Here is a 16,432-nt window from a genome sequence, read left to right as displayed (position 1 = left end):
TTACTGGTGACCTGTCTTCAGGTCATCAATAGTTCAGAGATAAACTCATTTTCTTTGCCTCACATTATAAAAGTAGCCTAAAGAACCAAGGATTTGGTTCCTTTTTTTCATTCACAGACTTGAACACGTTTTTGGTGGTTTTTTTTGTATCAGTATTCCCTTTTTTTCTTGATTCTTCCTAGCTTTCTTCATTCTACTATTACTAAAAGGGTTGGGGGAGAAGCTATGTTTTCTTCCTCACCTTTGTTCAAACAGGAAAAAGTAAAGAATTGACTCTATTGACCAAAAATGATCCCACATACAGATCTTGGAAAGTATCCAAAAGGTGTAGTGAATTGAAGCATACTACACAAATGTATATATAAATAGAGTCCCAAGGGTTTAATGTGTGTACAAAAACCAATTACTCTAAACATTTCCTGAAATTGCTTGCTATTGTCAGGATAAGTAATCACAAGTAAGACATCCAGATTGAGAATGAAAACATTTGTGGGAGTCCTGACTCACATTGTTATATTGTCTTCTCACAGAGAAAAGTCTTTGAACAGTTTTGAGTGATTATCAAAAAGGTCCTTTTCCTATGTACGCTATTACCATTTCTTTTCCTTCCAGTTTAGCTTTGTTAGGTTGCTTGAAGAGAGAGATTTGAAACTGTAGTGTAACTGATGTCCTGATGATTGATGGTGGGATGAAATCAACTGATTCATATGATCTCAGAGAAATGTTTAAGTCTAGGTTAGATTATATTCGTTTGCCTGTCCTCTGAAAGAATAAAGACAAACTTACACTTTAAGGCAAAAGTATCATAAGTGTCCTACTGTAAATGAAGAACTTTTCTCTGTCTTCTGATTGACCACATGCATCCAGGTGTACTGTTTCTACCTGTAAAAACCAATGAGAGTGTTTTGTTTCCTGAGGAGGGGGGAAATACATACATGTATACATGTACATGTGTGTGTATTTAATAACTTAAACCATACTAGCCTTCAAATAAAATACTACAGTATATTGCGATTGCATTCTACATTAATCAATAGTTGATTCAAGCATGTTGGATTATCTTTAGTTCAGATACTTATTTGATAACTATTAATCACAAGGAACCGAGTGTGTATTTGTGTTTTTAATGCCTGGGACCGGGCATTGGTATTTTATCAGTCATCACAGTTGATTCAACTGTATGGTTAATATTGAGAGCCACCAATTTCAGTTGAGGCGAGGACTGGGTAAGAAAGTGACTGGACCACTGGTTTTGCTAGTAGAAATTACTTCCTTTCCTATGGCAGTTGAGAATAATGCTAATTTGAAGTTTGAGGAGGATGAAGGATTTCTCTGTGACTTCACGTGAGACTGTAGAGGTTGTTGGAAACTAAATCATGTAGGGCTTTCTCTTTGTCAAGTGCCTATTTAAGTCTTCTGCCCAGATTTCCTTGTAGTATATTTTCTTATTTAAGAATTATTTATGTATTTTGGTTTTTGACTAAATACATGTGTTGCAAATACCTTCTCTCTGGGATTTTAAGCAGAAACATAATATCAGATTTTCATTTTTAAAACATCACTGCAAGAATGAATGGGAGAAACAAGTTTTCAGTGGTCCTAGTAGAAATTGGTAGTGGTTTAGACTACAGTATGAGTCATACAGAGGAGTGGACAGGGTTAAGAGATATTTGAGATAAACTCAGTAGGACTTGTTAGTGAAGATTAGATAAGTGATGGCTAAGATGAGAGAATGATTTAAGTTTCTGGTTCAAAAGGTAAAAGTTGTATACACTACCACTGTGAACTATTATTTTGTTTAAGATGCTGATAATATATAGAGAAAATTACAGAGATTATTTGCCTTGAATATAAGAACACTATCTCAAATTTTTAAAAGTGATTTTGAAAGTAAATTTGTTTCTTATTTTTCTGGTTTATCAACTTCAAATAAATAATTACCTCATGAATTATAGAAAAATGTGTTCAAAACTATATTAAATTCTATTTTGAAAGCTATGGCTATAGTAGACAATGAAATATGAATAAACTGTTGAAGGAAATAGAAACTTAAGAAAATCAACAAATTAAACTTGGATTTTTTTTTTTTTTAGGGGTCCCTTCAGTGTTGTACGACGATGCATCAACAGAGAAACTGGGCAACAATTTGCTGTAAAAATTGTTGATGTAGCCAAGTTCACATCAAGTCCAGGGTTAAGTACAGAAGGTAAGAGATGGATTTCAAGTAAGTTATTTGATGTCTGGCTTTATTTCATTTCCAATCCATCTATCAACTTAACCTTCATCTGGGGGTGGGGAAGCAGAGGGTGTAATGTAGTGGGAAGTGGGTGGAGACAGTTTAAATTCCATTCTAGTTTGTCAGATTTCTAGAACATAGTATTTGAAAGATAGCTAGATTTGATTAACAGTGTTATGAAGTCATCTAGGATTGCTATTGGCCTATGTTTTTTGAATAGAAAGGAAGTAAAATCTGAAAATATATTTTTTAGGATCTAACTTGTAGTTCTATAGTATAGAACGTGGGATGGGAAGGGTGAGAAGGGAAATAATGGCACAAATATAGTCATTGCAGATTCAAAAGAAACTAAGATGAGTTCCCTTCAAGTCCATAACTTATTACCCTTAGGATTGTGATCTAATAGAACTAAAAGACTAATATATCACATATTGCTTAAGTCACTTATGGTGTATATGTGTAAATTTGAAAGAACAGTACTGCTAGGACTTGCAGGACTCAAAATTTTGTTTCAAGACATTGATATGGCTAATCATATTTATGTATAAATATTTATAAACAGTACAGAAGCATTTCAAAAGCTTTTTTTGTTTGTTTGTTTTTTGCTGTTTTAAGCCATAGTTTCATGTAGCCATGATTCACATATGGTCGCACTTCAGATGGCACAATTATTATTTTAACGTTTCTAATTAGCCTGTCTTCTGTCTTTAGACTTTTTCGCAGTCCAGTAAAAGACGTATCCTTCTTAAATCCTTTCCTTCTTAATCCCAAGAGCAATGCAGTTAATAGTTTAAATTGGAAAAGCTAAGGCAGAGTAGCCTATTTATATTTTATCCAGTTATCTTACTTTAAGAAGTAGAAGCCCAGATACTGTGAGCTCCAAGTTAATCTATTCCTGCAGATCCTTTTTCAGGATCATTACTTTTAAATACTTTTTTGAAACCTTCTAAATTATTATTATCCATATACTGAATGTAGAAGATTCGTAGAAGTTGTTACAAAGAATCAATAACTGATTTTTTTTTTTAGTGCTTTAATCTTTCAATTCTTAAGGTAAGATTTAGGGATTTTATATCTTACAGTTTCATATTTTGGAATTGGCTATTATTACTTTTGAATACAAATTATTTTATAAATTTAACAGAATTTAAACTTCACTTCTAATCAGGTTTTACCACTATATTATGTTTCCTAAAACTTTTGAACTGCATTTAAGTTTAATATACTGTATTTGATTTTCTGTACCTCAGTTGTCAACTAATTTTAACAAAAAACTTTCTGAGTACTTAGGTAATTTTGTATAAACCTAGTTCATTAAACATACAGATGTGTTGAATCTTTATTTCTCTTAAATGTTTTAATACTGTTGATGAATTTAGTAAGATTCCAGTTTAAAATCACAAGTCTAAATCAATTACTCAGTATACCTATATTATGTTGATTTTGTTTATCAGTATACCTAATTCTGAATCTACAGACTAAAGACGTTTTTTATGGAGACAGTTAATTACTTTCTCAGTTGTCTGAGGTTCTTTCTTTTTTTAAAAAAAATAAATTTATGTATTTATTTATTTATTTATGGCTGAGTTGGGTCTTTGTTCCTGCGCGCGGGCTTTCTCTAGTTGTGGTGAGTGGGGGCTACTCTTCATTGCGGTGCGCGGGCTTCTCACTGCGGTGGCTCCTCTTGTTGTGGAGCACGGATTCTAGGCGTGCAGGCTTCAGTAGTTGTGGCGCACAGGTGTAGTTGCTCTGCGGCATGTGGGATCTTCCCGGACCAGGGCTCGAGCCCGTGTCCCCTGCATTGGCAGGAGGATTCTTAACCATTGCGCCACCAGGGAAGCCCTTGGCTGAGGTTCTTTATTGACAGATTTCTTCAGCAAGGAATCTCTCTAGCTATAGACCCAGACTGCCAGCCTGAATCTCTTTTGTTGTCACGTAGCCAGGGAGTCAAACACCAAACTTAAAAAGATGGGGTTGGCGTATCATGCATGTCTCTGAGGTTAAGTCTTATGAAGTTCACTCATTTGTCACTTTGGCATTGCTTTGAGTATATAAATGTCTTCAAGTCCTTTTCTGAAGACAAGGCTAGGGCATTTCATTGATCTTATATGGTAGGGTCACAACCTATAGATATTAAATGATATCCAATTGAATTCTGCATATTACTCATGACTTTATCTGGTTTTGATAAGGGTTTGATGTTATTCAAATGAAAATGTGCAATTGTTCCCTTATATTTATGGCACCAAAATGTAGTTTTCCCTTCTTCTTTAGCACAATGACACTCGCAATGATTAAGAAACAGAATAAAAATTTCAACTCCACCCCACACCAACTATTTTTCCTTTTGAAAAAAAATTTGCAGTGGAGTTCCTATACACACTATTGCTTATTTTCACACTAGCTTATTTTATTTTAACTTGCACACATTTTATTATAAGATATATAATAAATAATAAGTTATTTATTTTATATTATAAAACCTCATTGAACAGTATCCTCCACCCCCAACTTCTTTCAACATTTTTCTTTTTTTTTAACATCTTTATTGGAGTATAATTGCTTTACAATAGTGTGTTAGTTTCTGCTTTATTACAAAGTGAATCAGTTATACGTATACATATGTTCCCATATCTCTTCCCTCTTGCATCTCCCTCCCTCCCACCCTCCCTATCCCACCCCTCTAGGTGGTCACAAAGCACCGAGCTGATCTCCCTGTGCTATGTGGTAGCTTCCCATTAGCTATCAATTTTACGTTTGGTAGTGTATATATGTCCATGCCACTCTCTCACTTTATCACAGCTTACCCTTCCCCCTCCCCATATCCTCAAGTCCATTCTCTAGTAGGTCTGTGTCTTTATTCCTGTCTTGCCACTAGGTTCTTCATGACCTTTTTTTTTTTTTGCTTAGATTCCATATATATGTGTTAGCATACTGTATTTGTTTTTCTCTTTCTGACTTACTTCACTCTGTATGACAGACTCTAACTCCATCCACCTCACTACAAATAACTCAATTTCGTTTCTTTTTATGGCTGAGTAATATTCCATTGTATATATGTGCCACATCTTCTTTATCCATTCATCCGATGATGGACACTTAGGTTGCTTCCATGTCCTGGCTATTGTAAATAGAGCTGCAATGAACATTTTGGTACATGACTCTTTTTGAATTATGGTTTTCTCAGGGTATATGCCCAGTAGTGGGATTGCTGGGTTGTATGGTAGTTCTATTTTTAGTTTTCTAAGGAACCTCCATACTGTTCTCCATAGTGGCTGTATCAATTTACATTCCCACCAACAGTGCAAGAGGGTTCTCTTTTCTCCACACCCTCTCCAGCATTTATTGTTTCTAGATTTTTTGATGATGGCCATTCTGACCTGTGTGAGATGATATCTCACTGTAGTTTTGATTTGCATTTCTCTAATGATTAATGATGTTGAGCATTCTTTCATGTGTTTGTTGGCAATCTGCATATCTTCTTTGGAGAAATGTCTATTTAGGTCTTCTTCCCATTTTTGGATTGGGTTGTTTTTCTTTTTATTATTGACCTGCATGAGCTGCTTGTAAATTTTGGAGATTAATCCTTTGTCAGTTGCTTCATTTGCAAATATTTTCTCCCATTCTGAGGGTTGTCTTTTGGTCTTGTTTATGGTTTCCTTTGCTGTGCAAAAGCTTTTAAGTTTCATTAGGTCCCATTTGTTTATTTTTGTTTTTATTTCCATTTCTCTAGGAGCTGGGTCGAAAAGGATCTTGCTGTGATTTATGTCATAGAGTGTTCTTCCTATGTTTTCCTCTAAGAGTTTGATAGTGTCTGGCCTTACATTTAGGTCTCTAATCCATTTTGAGTTTATTTTTCTATATGGTGATAGGGAGTGTTCTAATTTCATACTTCTATATGTACCTGTCCAGTTTTCCCAGCACCACTTATTGAATAGGCTGTCTTTTCTCCACTGTATATGCTTGCCTCCTTTATCAAAGATAAGATGACCATATGTGTGTGGGTTTATCTCTGGGCTTTCTATCCTGTTCCATTGATCTATATTTCTGTTTTTGTGCCAGTACCATACTGTCTTGATTAAAGTAGCTTTGTAGTGTAGTCTGAAGTCAGGGAGCCTGATTCCTTCAGCTCCATTTTTCGTTCTCAAGATTGCTTTGGCTATTCGGGGTCTTTTGTGTTTCCATACAAATTGTGAAATTTTTTGTTCTAGTTCTGTGAAAAATGCCAGTGGTAGTTTGATAGGGATTGCATTGAATCTGTAGATTGCTTTGGGTAGTAGAGTCATTTTCACAATGTTGATTCTTCCAAGTCAAGAACATGGTATATCTCTCCATCTATTTGTATCATCTTTAATTTCTTTCATCAGTGTCTTATAATTTTCTGCATACAGGTCTTTTGCCTCCTTAGGTAGGTTTATTCCTAGATATTCTTTTTTTTGCAATGGTAAATGGGAGTGTTTTCTTAATTTCACTTTCAGATTTTTCGTCATTAGTGTATAGGAATGCAAGAGATTTCTCTGCATTAATTTTGTATCCTGCTACTCTACCAAATTCATTGATTAGCTCTAGGAGTTTTCTGGTAGCATCTTTAGGATTCTCTATGTATAGTATCATGTCATCTGCAAACAGTGACAGCTTTACTTCTTCTTTTCCGATTTGGCTTCCTTTTATTTCTTTTTCTTCTCTGATTGCTGTGGCTAAAACTTCCAAAACTATGTTGAATAATAGTGGTGAGAGTGGGCAACCTTGTCTTGTTCCTGATCTTAGTGGAAATGGTTTCAGTTTTTCACCATTGAGGACGATGTTGGCTGTGGATTTGTCATATATGGCCTTTATTATGTTGAGGAAAGTTCCCTCTATGCCTACTTTCTGCAGGGCTTTTATCATCAGTGGGTGCTAAATTTTGTCAAATGCTTTCTCTGCATCTATTGAGATGATCATATGGTTTTTCTCCTTCAATGTGTTAATATGGTGTATCATGTTGATTGATTTGCGTATATTGAAGAATCCTTCCATTCCTGGGATAAACCCCACTTGATCATGATGTATGATCCTTTTAATGTGCTGTTGGATTCTGTTTGCCAGTATTTTGTTGAGGATTTTTGCATCTATGTTCATCAGTGATATTGGCCTGTAGTTTTCTTTCTTTGTGACATCTTTGTCTGGTTTTGGTATCAGGGTGATGGTGGCCTCGTAGAATGAGTTGGAGAGTGTTCCTCCCTCTGCTATATTTTGGAAGAGTTTGAGAAGGATAGGTGTTAGCTCTTCTCTCAACGTTTGATAGAATGCACCTGTGAAGCCATCTGGTCCTGGGCTTTTGTTTGTTGGAAGATTTTTAATCACAGTTTCAATTTCAGTGCTTGTGATTGGTCTGTTCATATTTTCTATTTCTTCCTGGTTTAGTCTCGGCAGGTTGTGCATTTCTAAGAATTTGTCCATTTCTTCCAGGTTGTCCATTTTATTGGCATATAGTTGCTTGTAGAAATCTCTCATGATCCTTTGTATTTCTGCAGTGTCAGTTGTTATTTCTCCTTTTTCATTTCTAATTTTATTGATTTGAGTCTTTTCCCTGTTTTTCTTGATGAGTCTGGCTAATGGTTTATCAATTTTGTTTATCTTCTCAAAGAACCAGCTTTTAGTTTTATTGATCTTTGCTATTGTTTCCTTCATTTCTTTTTCATTTATTTCTGATTTGATCTTTATGATTTCTTTCCTTCTGCTAACTTTGGGGGTTTTTTGTTCTTCTTTCTCTAGTTGCTTTAGGTACAAGGTTAGGTTGTTTATTTGAGATGTTTCCTGTTTCTTAAGGTAGGATTGCATTGCTATAAGCTTTCCTCTTAGAACTGCTTTTGCTGCATCCCATAGGTTTTGGGTCATCGTGTCTCCATTGTCATTTGTTTCTAGGTATTTTTTGATTTCCCCTTTGGTTTCTTCAGTGATCACTTCATTATTAAGTAGTGTATTGTTTAGCCTCCATGTGTTTGTATTTTTTTACAGATCTTTTCCTGTAATTGATATCTAGTCTCATAGCATTGTGGTCAGAAAAGATACTTGATACGATTTCAATTTTCTTAAATTTACCAAGGCTTGATTTGTGACTCAAGATATGATCTATCCTGGAGAATGTTCCATGAGCACTTGAGAAAAATGTGTATTGTGTTGTTTTTGGGTGGAATGTTGTATAAATATCAAGTCCATCTTGTTTAATATATCATTTAAAGCCTGTGTTTCCTTATTTATTTTCATTTTGGATGATCTGTCCATTGGTGAAAGTGGGGTGTTAAAGTCCCCTAGTATGATTGTGTTACTGTCGATTTCCCCTTTTATGGCTGTTAGTATTTGCCTTATGTATTGAGGTGCTCCTATGTTGGGCACATAAATATTTACAATTGTTATATCTTCTTCTTGGATTGATCCCTTGATCATTATGTAGTGTCCTTCTTTGTCTCTTGTAATAGTCTTTATTTTAAAGTCTATTTTGTCTGATATGAGAATTGCTACTCCAGCTTTCTTTTGATTTCCATTTGCATGGAATATCTTTTTCCATCCCCTCACTTTCAGTCTGTATGTGCCCTAGGTCTGAAGTGGGTCTCTTGTAGACAGCATATATACGGGTCTTGTTTTTGTATCCATTCAGCCAGTCTGTGTCTTTTGGTGGGAGCATTTAATCCATTTACATTAAAGGTACTTATCGATATGTATGTTCCTATTCACATTTTCTTAATTGTTTTGGGTTTGTTATTGTAGGTGTTTTCCTTCTCTTGTGTTTCTTGCCTAGAGAATTTCCTTTAGCATTTGTTGTAAAGCTGGTTTGGTGGTGCTGAACTCTCTCAGCTTTTGCTTGTCTGTAAATGTTTTAATTTCTCCATCAAATCTGAATGAGATCCTTGCTGGGTAGAGTAATCTTGGTTGTAGGTTTTTCTCCTTCATCACTTTAAATATGTCCTGCCATTCCCTTCTGGCTTGCAGAGTTTCTGCTGAAAGATCAGCTGTTAACCTTATGGGGATTCCCTTGTGTGTTATTTGTTGTTTTTCTCTTGCTGCTTTTAATATGTTTTCTTTGTATTTAGTTTTTGATAGTTTGATTAATATGTGTCTTGGTGTGTTTCTCATTGGATTTATCCTGTATGGGACTCTCTGTGCTTCCAGGACTTGATTAACTATTTCCTTTCCTATATTAGGAAAGTTTTCAACTATAATCTCTTCAAATATTTTCTCAGTCCCTTTCTTTGTCTCTTCTTCTTCTGCGACCCCTATAATTCGAGTGTTGGTGCATTTTATGTTGTCCCAGAGGTCTCTGAGACTGTCCTTATTTCTTTTCATTCTTTTTTCTTTATTCTGCTCTGCAGTAGTTATTTCCACTATTTTATCTTCCAGGTCACTTATCCGTTCTCCTGCCTCAGTTATTCTGCTATTGATCCCTTCTAGAGAGTTTTTAATTTCATTTTTTGTTTTGTTCATCGTTGCTTGTTCCCTCTTTAGTTCCTCTAGATCCTTGTTAAATGTTTCTTGCATTTTGTCTATTCTATTTCCAAGATTTTGGATCATCTTTACTATCATTATTCTGAATTCTTTTTCAGGTAGACTGCCTATTTCCTCTTCATTTGTTAGGTCTGGTGTGTTTTTACCTTGCTCCTTCATCTGCTGTGTGTTTTTCTGTCTTCTCATTTTGCTTATCTTATGTGTTTGGGGTCTCCTTTTTGCAGGCTGCAGGTTCGTAGTTCCTGTTGTTTTTGGTGTCTGCCCCCAGTGGCTAAGGTTGGTTCAGTGGGTTGTGTAGGCTTCCTGGTGGAGGGGACCCGTGCCTGTGTTTTGGTGGATGAGGCTGGATCTTGTCTTTCTGGTGGGCAGGTCCATGTCTGGTGGTGTGTTTTGGGGTGTCTGTGAACTTATTATGATTTTAGGCAGTCTCTCTGCTAATGGGTGGGGTTGTGTTCCTGTCTTGCTAGTTGTTTGGCATAGGGTGTCCAGCACTGTAGCTTGCTGGTTGTTGAGTGAAGCTGGGTCTTGGTGTTGAGATGGAGATCTCTGGGAGATTTTCACTGTTTGGTATTACGTGGAGCTGGGAGGTCTCTTGTGGACCAGTGTCCTGAAGTTGGCTCTCCCATCTCAGAGGCACAGCCCTGATGCCTGGCTGGAGCACCAAGAGCCTTTCTTCCACACGGCTCGGATTTAAAGGGAGAAAAAATAGAAAGGAAGAAAGAAAGAGGATAAAATAAAATAAAGTAAGATAAAATAAGATAAAGTTATTAAAATAAAAAATAGTTATTAAGAAAAAAAATTTTTTTAAGTAAAAAAAAAACAAAAAACGGACGGACAGAACCCTAGGACAAATGGGGAAAGTAAAGCTATACAGACAAAATCTCACACAGAAGCATACACATACACACTCACAAAAAGAGGAAAAGTGGAAAAAATAATATATCTTCCTCCCAAAGTCCACCTCCTCAATTTGGGATAATTCGTTGTCTATTCAGGTATTCCACAGATGCAGGTACATCAAGTTGAATGCGCAGCTTTAATCTGCTGCTTCTGAGGCTGCTGGGAGAAATTTCCCTTTCTCTTCTTTGTTCGCACAGCTCCCGGGGTTCTGCTTTGGATTTGGCCCCACCTCTGCACGTAGGTCGCCTGAGGGCGTCTGTTCTTCACTCAGACAGGACGGGGTTAAAGGAGCAGCTGCTTCGGGGGCTCTGGCTCGCTCAGGCCGGGGGGAGGGAGGGATTTGGATGCGGGGCGAGCCTGCGGCGGCAGAGGCCAGCATGACATTGCACCAGCCTGATGCGCGCCGTGCATTCTCCCGGGGAAGTTGTCCCTGGATCACGGGACCCTGGCAGTGGCGGGCTGCACAGGCTCCTGGGAGGGGAGGTGTGGAGAGTGACCTGTGCTTGCACACAGGCTTCTTGGTGGTTGCAGCAGCAGCCTTAGCGTCTCATGCCCGTTTCTGGGGTCCATGCTGATAGCCGCGGCTCATGCCCGTCTCTGGAGCTCCTTTAAGCAGCATTCTTAATCCCCTCTCCTCATGTACCAGGAAACAAAGAGGGAAGAAAATGTCTCTTGCCTCTTAGGCAGGTCCAGACCTTTTCCTGGACTCCCTCCCGGCTAGCTGTGGTGCACTAACCCCTTCAGGCTGTGTTCACGCCGCCAACCCCAGTCCTCTCCCTGCGATCCCACGGAATCTCGAGCCTCAGCTCCCAGCCCCCGCCCACCCCGGCGGGTGAGCAGACAAGCCTCTCGGGCTGGTGAGTGCTGGTCGGCATGGATCCTCTGTGCGGGAATCTCTCCTCTTTGCCCTCCGCACCCCTGTTGCTGTGCTCTCCTCCGTGGCTCCGAAGCTTCCCCCCTCCACAACCTGCAGTCTCCGCCCGCGAAGGGGCTTCCCTGTGTGTGGAAACCTTTCCTCCTTCACAGCTCACTCCCACTGGTGCAGGTCCTTTCCCTATCCTTTTGTCTCTGTTTTTTCTTTTTTCTTTTGCCCTACCCAGGTACGTGGAGAGTTTCTTGCCTTTTGGGAGGTCTGAGGTCTTCTGCCAGCGTTCAGTGTGTGTTCTATAGGAGCAGTTCCACCTGTAGATGTATTTCTGATGTATCTGTGGGGAGGAAGGTGATCTCCACTTCTTACTCTTCCGCCATCTTCTCCCTCAACATTTTTCCCAAATAAATTTGCCCTTCCAGTCCATTTACAAATTGTTAGTGTCCAAAAATGACCTTATTCATGGCTAAGGGTACGAGATGTTGTATTAAGAAGAAACATATTTTGAAGTGAAATTTGAAGTACAATAAAAAGGAATCTATAAGTTTAAACAAAAGTACCTAGAAATATCTATATTTACCATTATATTCTCTTCTTTTTTTAAAATTAATTTATTTAGTTGCGCTGGGTCTTAGTTGCGGCAGGTGGTCTCCTTAGTTGTGGCTCGACGGCTCCTTAGTTGCAGCTCACTGTCTCCTTAGTTGCAGCACATGGGCTCCTTAGTTGTGGTACACGGGCCCCTTAGTTGCAGCATGGGGGCTCCTTAGTTGTGGCATGCGTGTGGGATCTAGTTCCCTGACCAGAAATCGAACCTGGGCCCCCTGCATTGGGAGCACAGAGTTTTAATCACTGCACCACCAGGGAATGCCCTATATTCTCTTCTAATTAAGCCTGTCTCTCAAGCAACGGATAATTTAAAATCTATTTTATTCTTTGTGTTTTCTTTTTTATTTTATTTTTGTCTTTTTGGTTTATTTAATGTTTTTCATTGCGTTAGTATTTTTTTTCTTGTTAGTACATTTGTATTCAAATACATTATTGAATAAAATAGGTTTCGTAAAGTGTCATCTGGGAAACTAAAGTAAGCTATTTATTTGGATAGGTCATTATGATACAAAGAGAAGTAAAAAGAGCACCTATTTTAAAAAAATTTTTATTAGAATATAGGTGATTTACATTGTTGCATTAGTTTCTGCAAAAAGCGAAGTGTATCACTTATACCTATACATATTTTAGATTCTTTTCCCATATAGGCCATTACAGAGTATTGAGAAGAGTTCCCTGTGCTATACAGTAGGTCCTTATTAGTTATCTATTTTAAGAGCACCTATTCTCAAGAAACTTGCAGTTTAATAGCCCCAACCATTGTTTCTAATATTATTTTTATAAGAAAAAATATGTAATAAATTCTAAATATATAATTTACAAATTAGCTTTTGAAATGAAAAATGTATAGTAATTAAAGACCACTTATATATGTTTTAATATTTTACATTGTTATTGCTCTATTGAAGGTCAGGTGTTGTAATTATTTGAATATCTGTTCTCTGTTTTCTCATTAAAATCATTTTTTTTTGTTCAATAGTGGTTCTTAACTTATAGGCTGTAGAGTATCCAAGAAACCCTTAAATTGTAAGCAGAATTATGTATATATGTTCATTTTCTAGAAAAAGAGTCTACAGTTTTTATTAGATTCCTAAAAAGGCATATTATTCCTAAATGGTTAAGAATTTATTCTTTCACATATATGAAAAAGTGAAGTTGACTCTTATGAACGTGAGATGAATAAGAAGTTTCTATTAAATGAAAGCTAGGTGAATTTCTTTTAGGATTGGAGGATATTTTCATCCTTAAATACACAGCCTCCATTAATGAAATTCCTTGATTATTATCTTAAAACCTTTAATTAATGGATATTTTATCTCTTACTCTACTGAGCCATTAATTTAAAGTTGACTTTTTTGTTTTAAAAATAAGTATCAAAATTAATTCAAGCAAATTGTTAATAGGGAAATTTAAGGAATGTAAGATGTACAGAATTGGAAACTAAATTGACGGGAGTTCTGATATCTTGAAAGGACTCAATTCTTTATGGCTTAATTTAAAAAGTTCAAAAGTGGTGGTTTTTATTTTAGAATATTAAGTTGTCTTCTAGAAAGAATATAGATTGGGTTCCAGTTTGCATAGTCTCCAAGAATATCTCATTCAAAAAATCCCAGATAGCAGATGTTAGCAAAATTGGAGGACTAAGGGCCTTTGATAATGCTCATCTCTATAAAAACAAAGGGGAAACTGGCAAAAGTTGTCAAAATCAGCTTTTTCAAAACTCTGGAACAACACATACACAGAGCTTCTGAGCAAGGACTAAGCTAACCAAGCAGAGATAGTGGCCACATACAACAAAGGATACAGACTTTCCAGAATTAGTCCCGAAAAGTCAGTAAACAAATAAACAGGAACAATGATAACAAGAATAAGAACAAGAACAAGAACAACAAGAGAAACGCAGCAATGGTAACAACAAACCCTGGAGGAGGGGAGATTCTTATTTCTGGAGTTGGCACATTACTTAAAACATCTAGTTTTCAACAAAAAATTATGAGTAATGCAAAGAAACAAATTATGGCTCATTAACAGGTGAAAAAGCAAGCCTATCAAGATATACATAAATGAAGTCTCAGAAAGAGAGAAGAGAAAGGGACAGAAAGAATATTTGAAGATATAATGGCCCCACATTTCCCGAATCTTATGAAAAACATAAACCAGCACATCCAAGACGCTCAACAAATTCTAAGTACAATAAACTCAAAGATACATCATAATCTAACTGTCAAAAGCAACAGTGAGAGTATCTTGAAAAGAGCAAGAGAGAAGCAATTCATCATGTACAAGGTATCCTCAATAAGATTAACAGTGATTTCTCATCAGAAACCATCATGTCCAGGAAACATGAAATACCATATTCAAAATGATGAAAGAAAAAGATTGTCTACCAAGAATTCTATATCTAGCAAAACTATACCTCAAAAATGAAGGATACATTAAGACATTTCCAGATAAACAAAACTGAGAAAATTCATCACTAGCAAACCTGCCCTACAAGAAATAGTAAATGTAGTTCTTAAGGCTCAAAAGAAAACACTAGATAGTAACTAAAACCATGAGAAGAAGTAAAAGAGCACAGTAAAGGTAACTACATATGTAAATATAAAAGGCAGTATAAATATTTTTTGATTATAACTTTTTCCCTCCTGATTTAATCGAGAACCACATGAAGTAATAATTATAAATCTATGTTGATGGACATAAATGAATAAAGGTGTAATTGGAATGAAAATAAGAGCACAAAGGAGGGACTGGAACTGTATAGGATGAAAGTGTCTGTATACTATTGAAATTAAGTTTATATTAATCTGAGCCATATTGTTACAAGTTAAGATCTTAATTTTTATACTCAAGTCAGGAAATAAGAAAATAACCCCCAAAATATAGTTTAAAAGTTACAAAGGAATTAAAGGGGTACACTAGAAAATATCTATTTAATGCAAAAAGTCAATAATGGAGGAATACAAAAACAAAAAAGACATATAGAAAACAAATAGCAAGGGCTTCCCTGGTGGCGCAGTGGTTGAGAGTCTGCCTGCAGATGCAGGGGACACGGGTTCGAGCCCTGGTCTGGGAGGATCCCACATGCCGCGGAGCGACTGGGCCCGTGAGCCACAATTGCTGAGCCTGCGCGTCTGGAGCCTGCGCGTCTGGAGCCTGCGCGTCTGGAGCCTGTGCTCCGCAACAAGAGAGGCCATGATAGTGAGAGGCCCGTGCACCGCGATGAAGAGTGGCCCCTGCTTGCCGCAACTAGAGAAAGCCCTCGCACAGAAACGAAGATCCAACACAGCCAAAAATAAATAAATTAATTAATTTAAAAAAAATTTAAAAAATTAAAAAAAAAAGAAAACAAATAGCAAAATTGTAAACATACAAACATACAAAAATTTACAGTAAGTCCCATACATACGACCGAGTTCCATTCCGAGAGCACGTTCTTAAGTCCAATTTGTTCGTAAGTCCAACAAAGTTAGCCTAGGTACCCAACTAACACAATCGACTATATAGTAGTGTAGTAAGTTATGTGATTAGACATTACATACATGTGTTCGCATCTTTGAAAGCTCACAACTTTTTTTTCTTTTTTTCATTTTTAGGATTTAAATTTCATTTTATTTATCTTTTTTCTTACAATTTTATTGAGATATAATTGATGTACAGCACTGTACACATTTAAGGTACATAGCATGATGATTTGATTTACATACATCATGAAATGGTTATCACAGTAAGTTTAGTGAACATCCATCATCTAATATAGATACAAACTTACAGAAATAGAAAAAAATTATTTTTCTAAGATTTAAATTTTAAATAATGAGTTTAAATATAGAGAATGTGTACATGGCACAGTATTAGCTTTTCACACTTTAAATTTGGTGAAAATAAGATGAATATTTTTTGTGAATGCCTACCTTGTTTATTAGTTATTTTGTTTATTTGTCAAATAAATCGATTATTTAATGTAAAATCTGAGTTCTTTTTGTCATTTCTTTAAGCTTTTTTTTTTATATTGGAGTATAGCCAATTTAAAATGTTGTGATAGTTTCAGGTGTACAGCAAAGTTACTCAGCCATACATATACATGTATCCATTCTCCCCCAAACTCCCCTCCCATCCACGCTGCCACATAACATTAAGCAGAGTTCCCTGTGCTATACAGTAGGTCCTTGGTTATCCATTTTAAATATAGCAGTGCGTACATGTTGATCCCAAACTCCCTAACTATCCCTTCCCCCCATAGTCCCCTGTGGTACCCATAAGTTCGTTCTCTAAGTCTGTGAGTCTGTTTCTGTTTTGTAAATAAGTTCATTTGTATCATTTCTTTTTAGATTCCGCAT

The 16,432-nt window shown here is 36.5% G+C and overlaps 1 protein-coding gene across 8 annotated transcripts in view; it reads left to right on the top strand.

The window, feature by feature from the left end:
- CASK (calcium/calmodulin dependent serine protein kinase) overlaps positions 1–16,432 on the top strand; it is a 393,911-nt gene that overhangs the window by 72,542 nt on the left and 304,937 nt on the right. For 4 of the 8 annotated variants that reach the window (XM_057537971.1, XM_057537969.1, XM_057537975.1 and 1 more), the window contains exon 2: positions 2,094–2,224. In XM_057537971.1, the coding sequence (XP_057393954.1) occupies positions 2,094–2,224 (131 nt within the window). The remainder of the gene's footprint in view (positions 1–2,093; positions 2,225–16,432) is intronic. The other 4 variants (XM_057537972.1, XM_057537970.1, XM_057537976.1 and 1 more) reach the window with 1 other exon arrangement.

This window comes from Balaenoptera acutorostrata, chromosome X, assembly GCF_949987535.1.
Source record: "Balaenoptera acutorostrata chromosome X, mBalAcu1.1, whole genome shotgun sequence".
Lineage (NCBI taxonomy): Eukaryota > Metazoa > Chordata > Mammalia > Artiodactyla > Balaenopteridae > Balaenoptera > Balaenoptera acutorostrata.
Note: the sequence above shows the minus strand (reverse complement) of the source record. Positions and strands in the feature narration are given on the sequence as shown.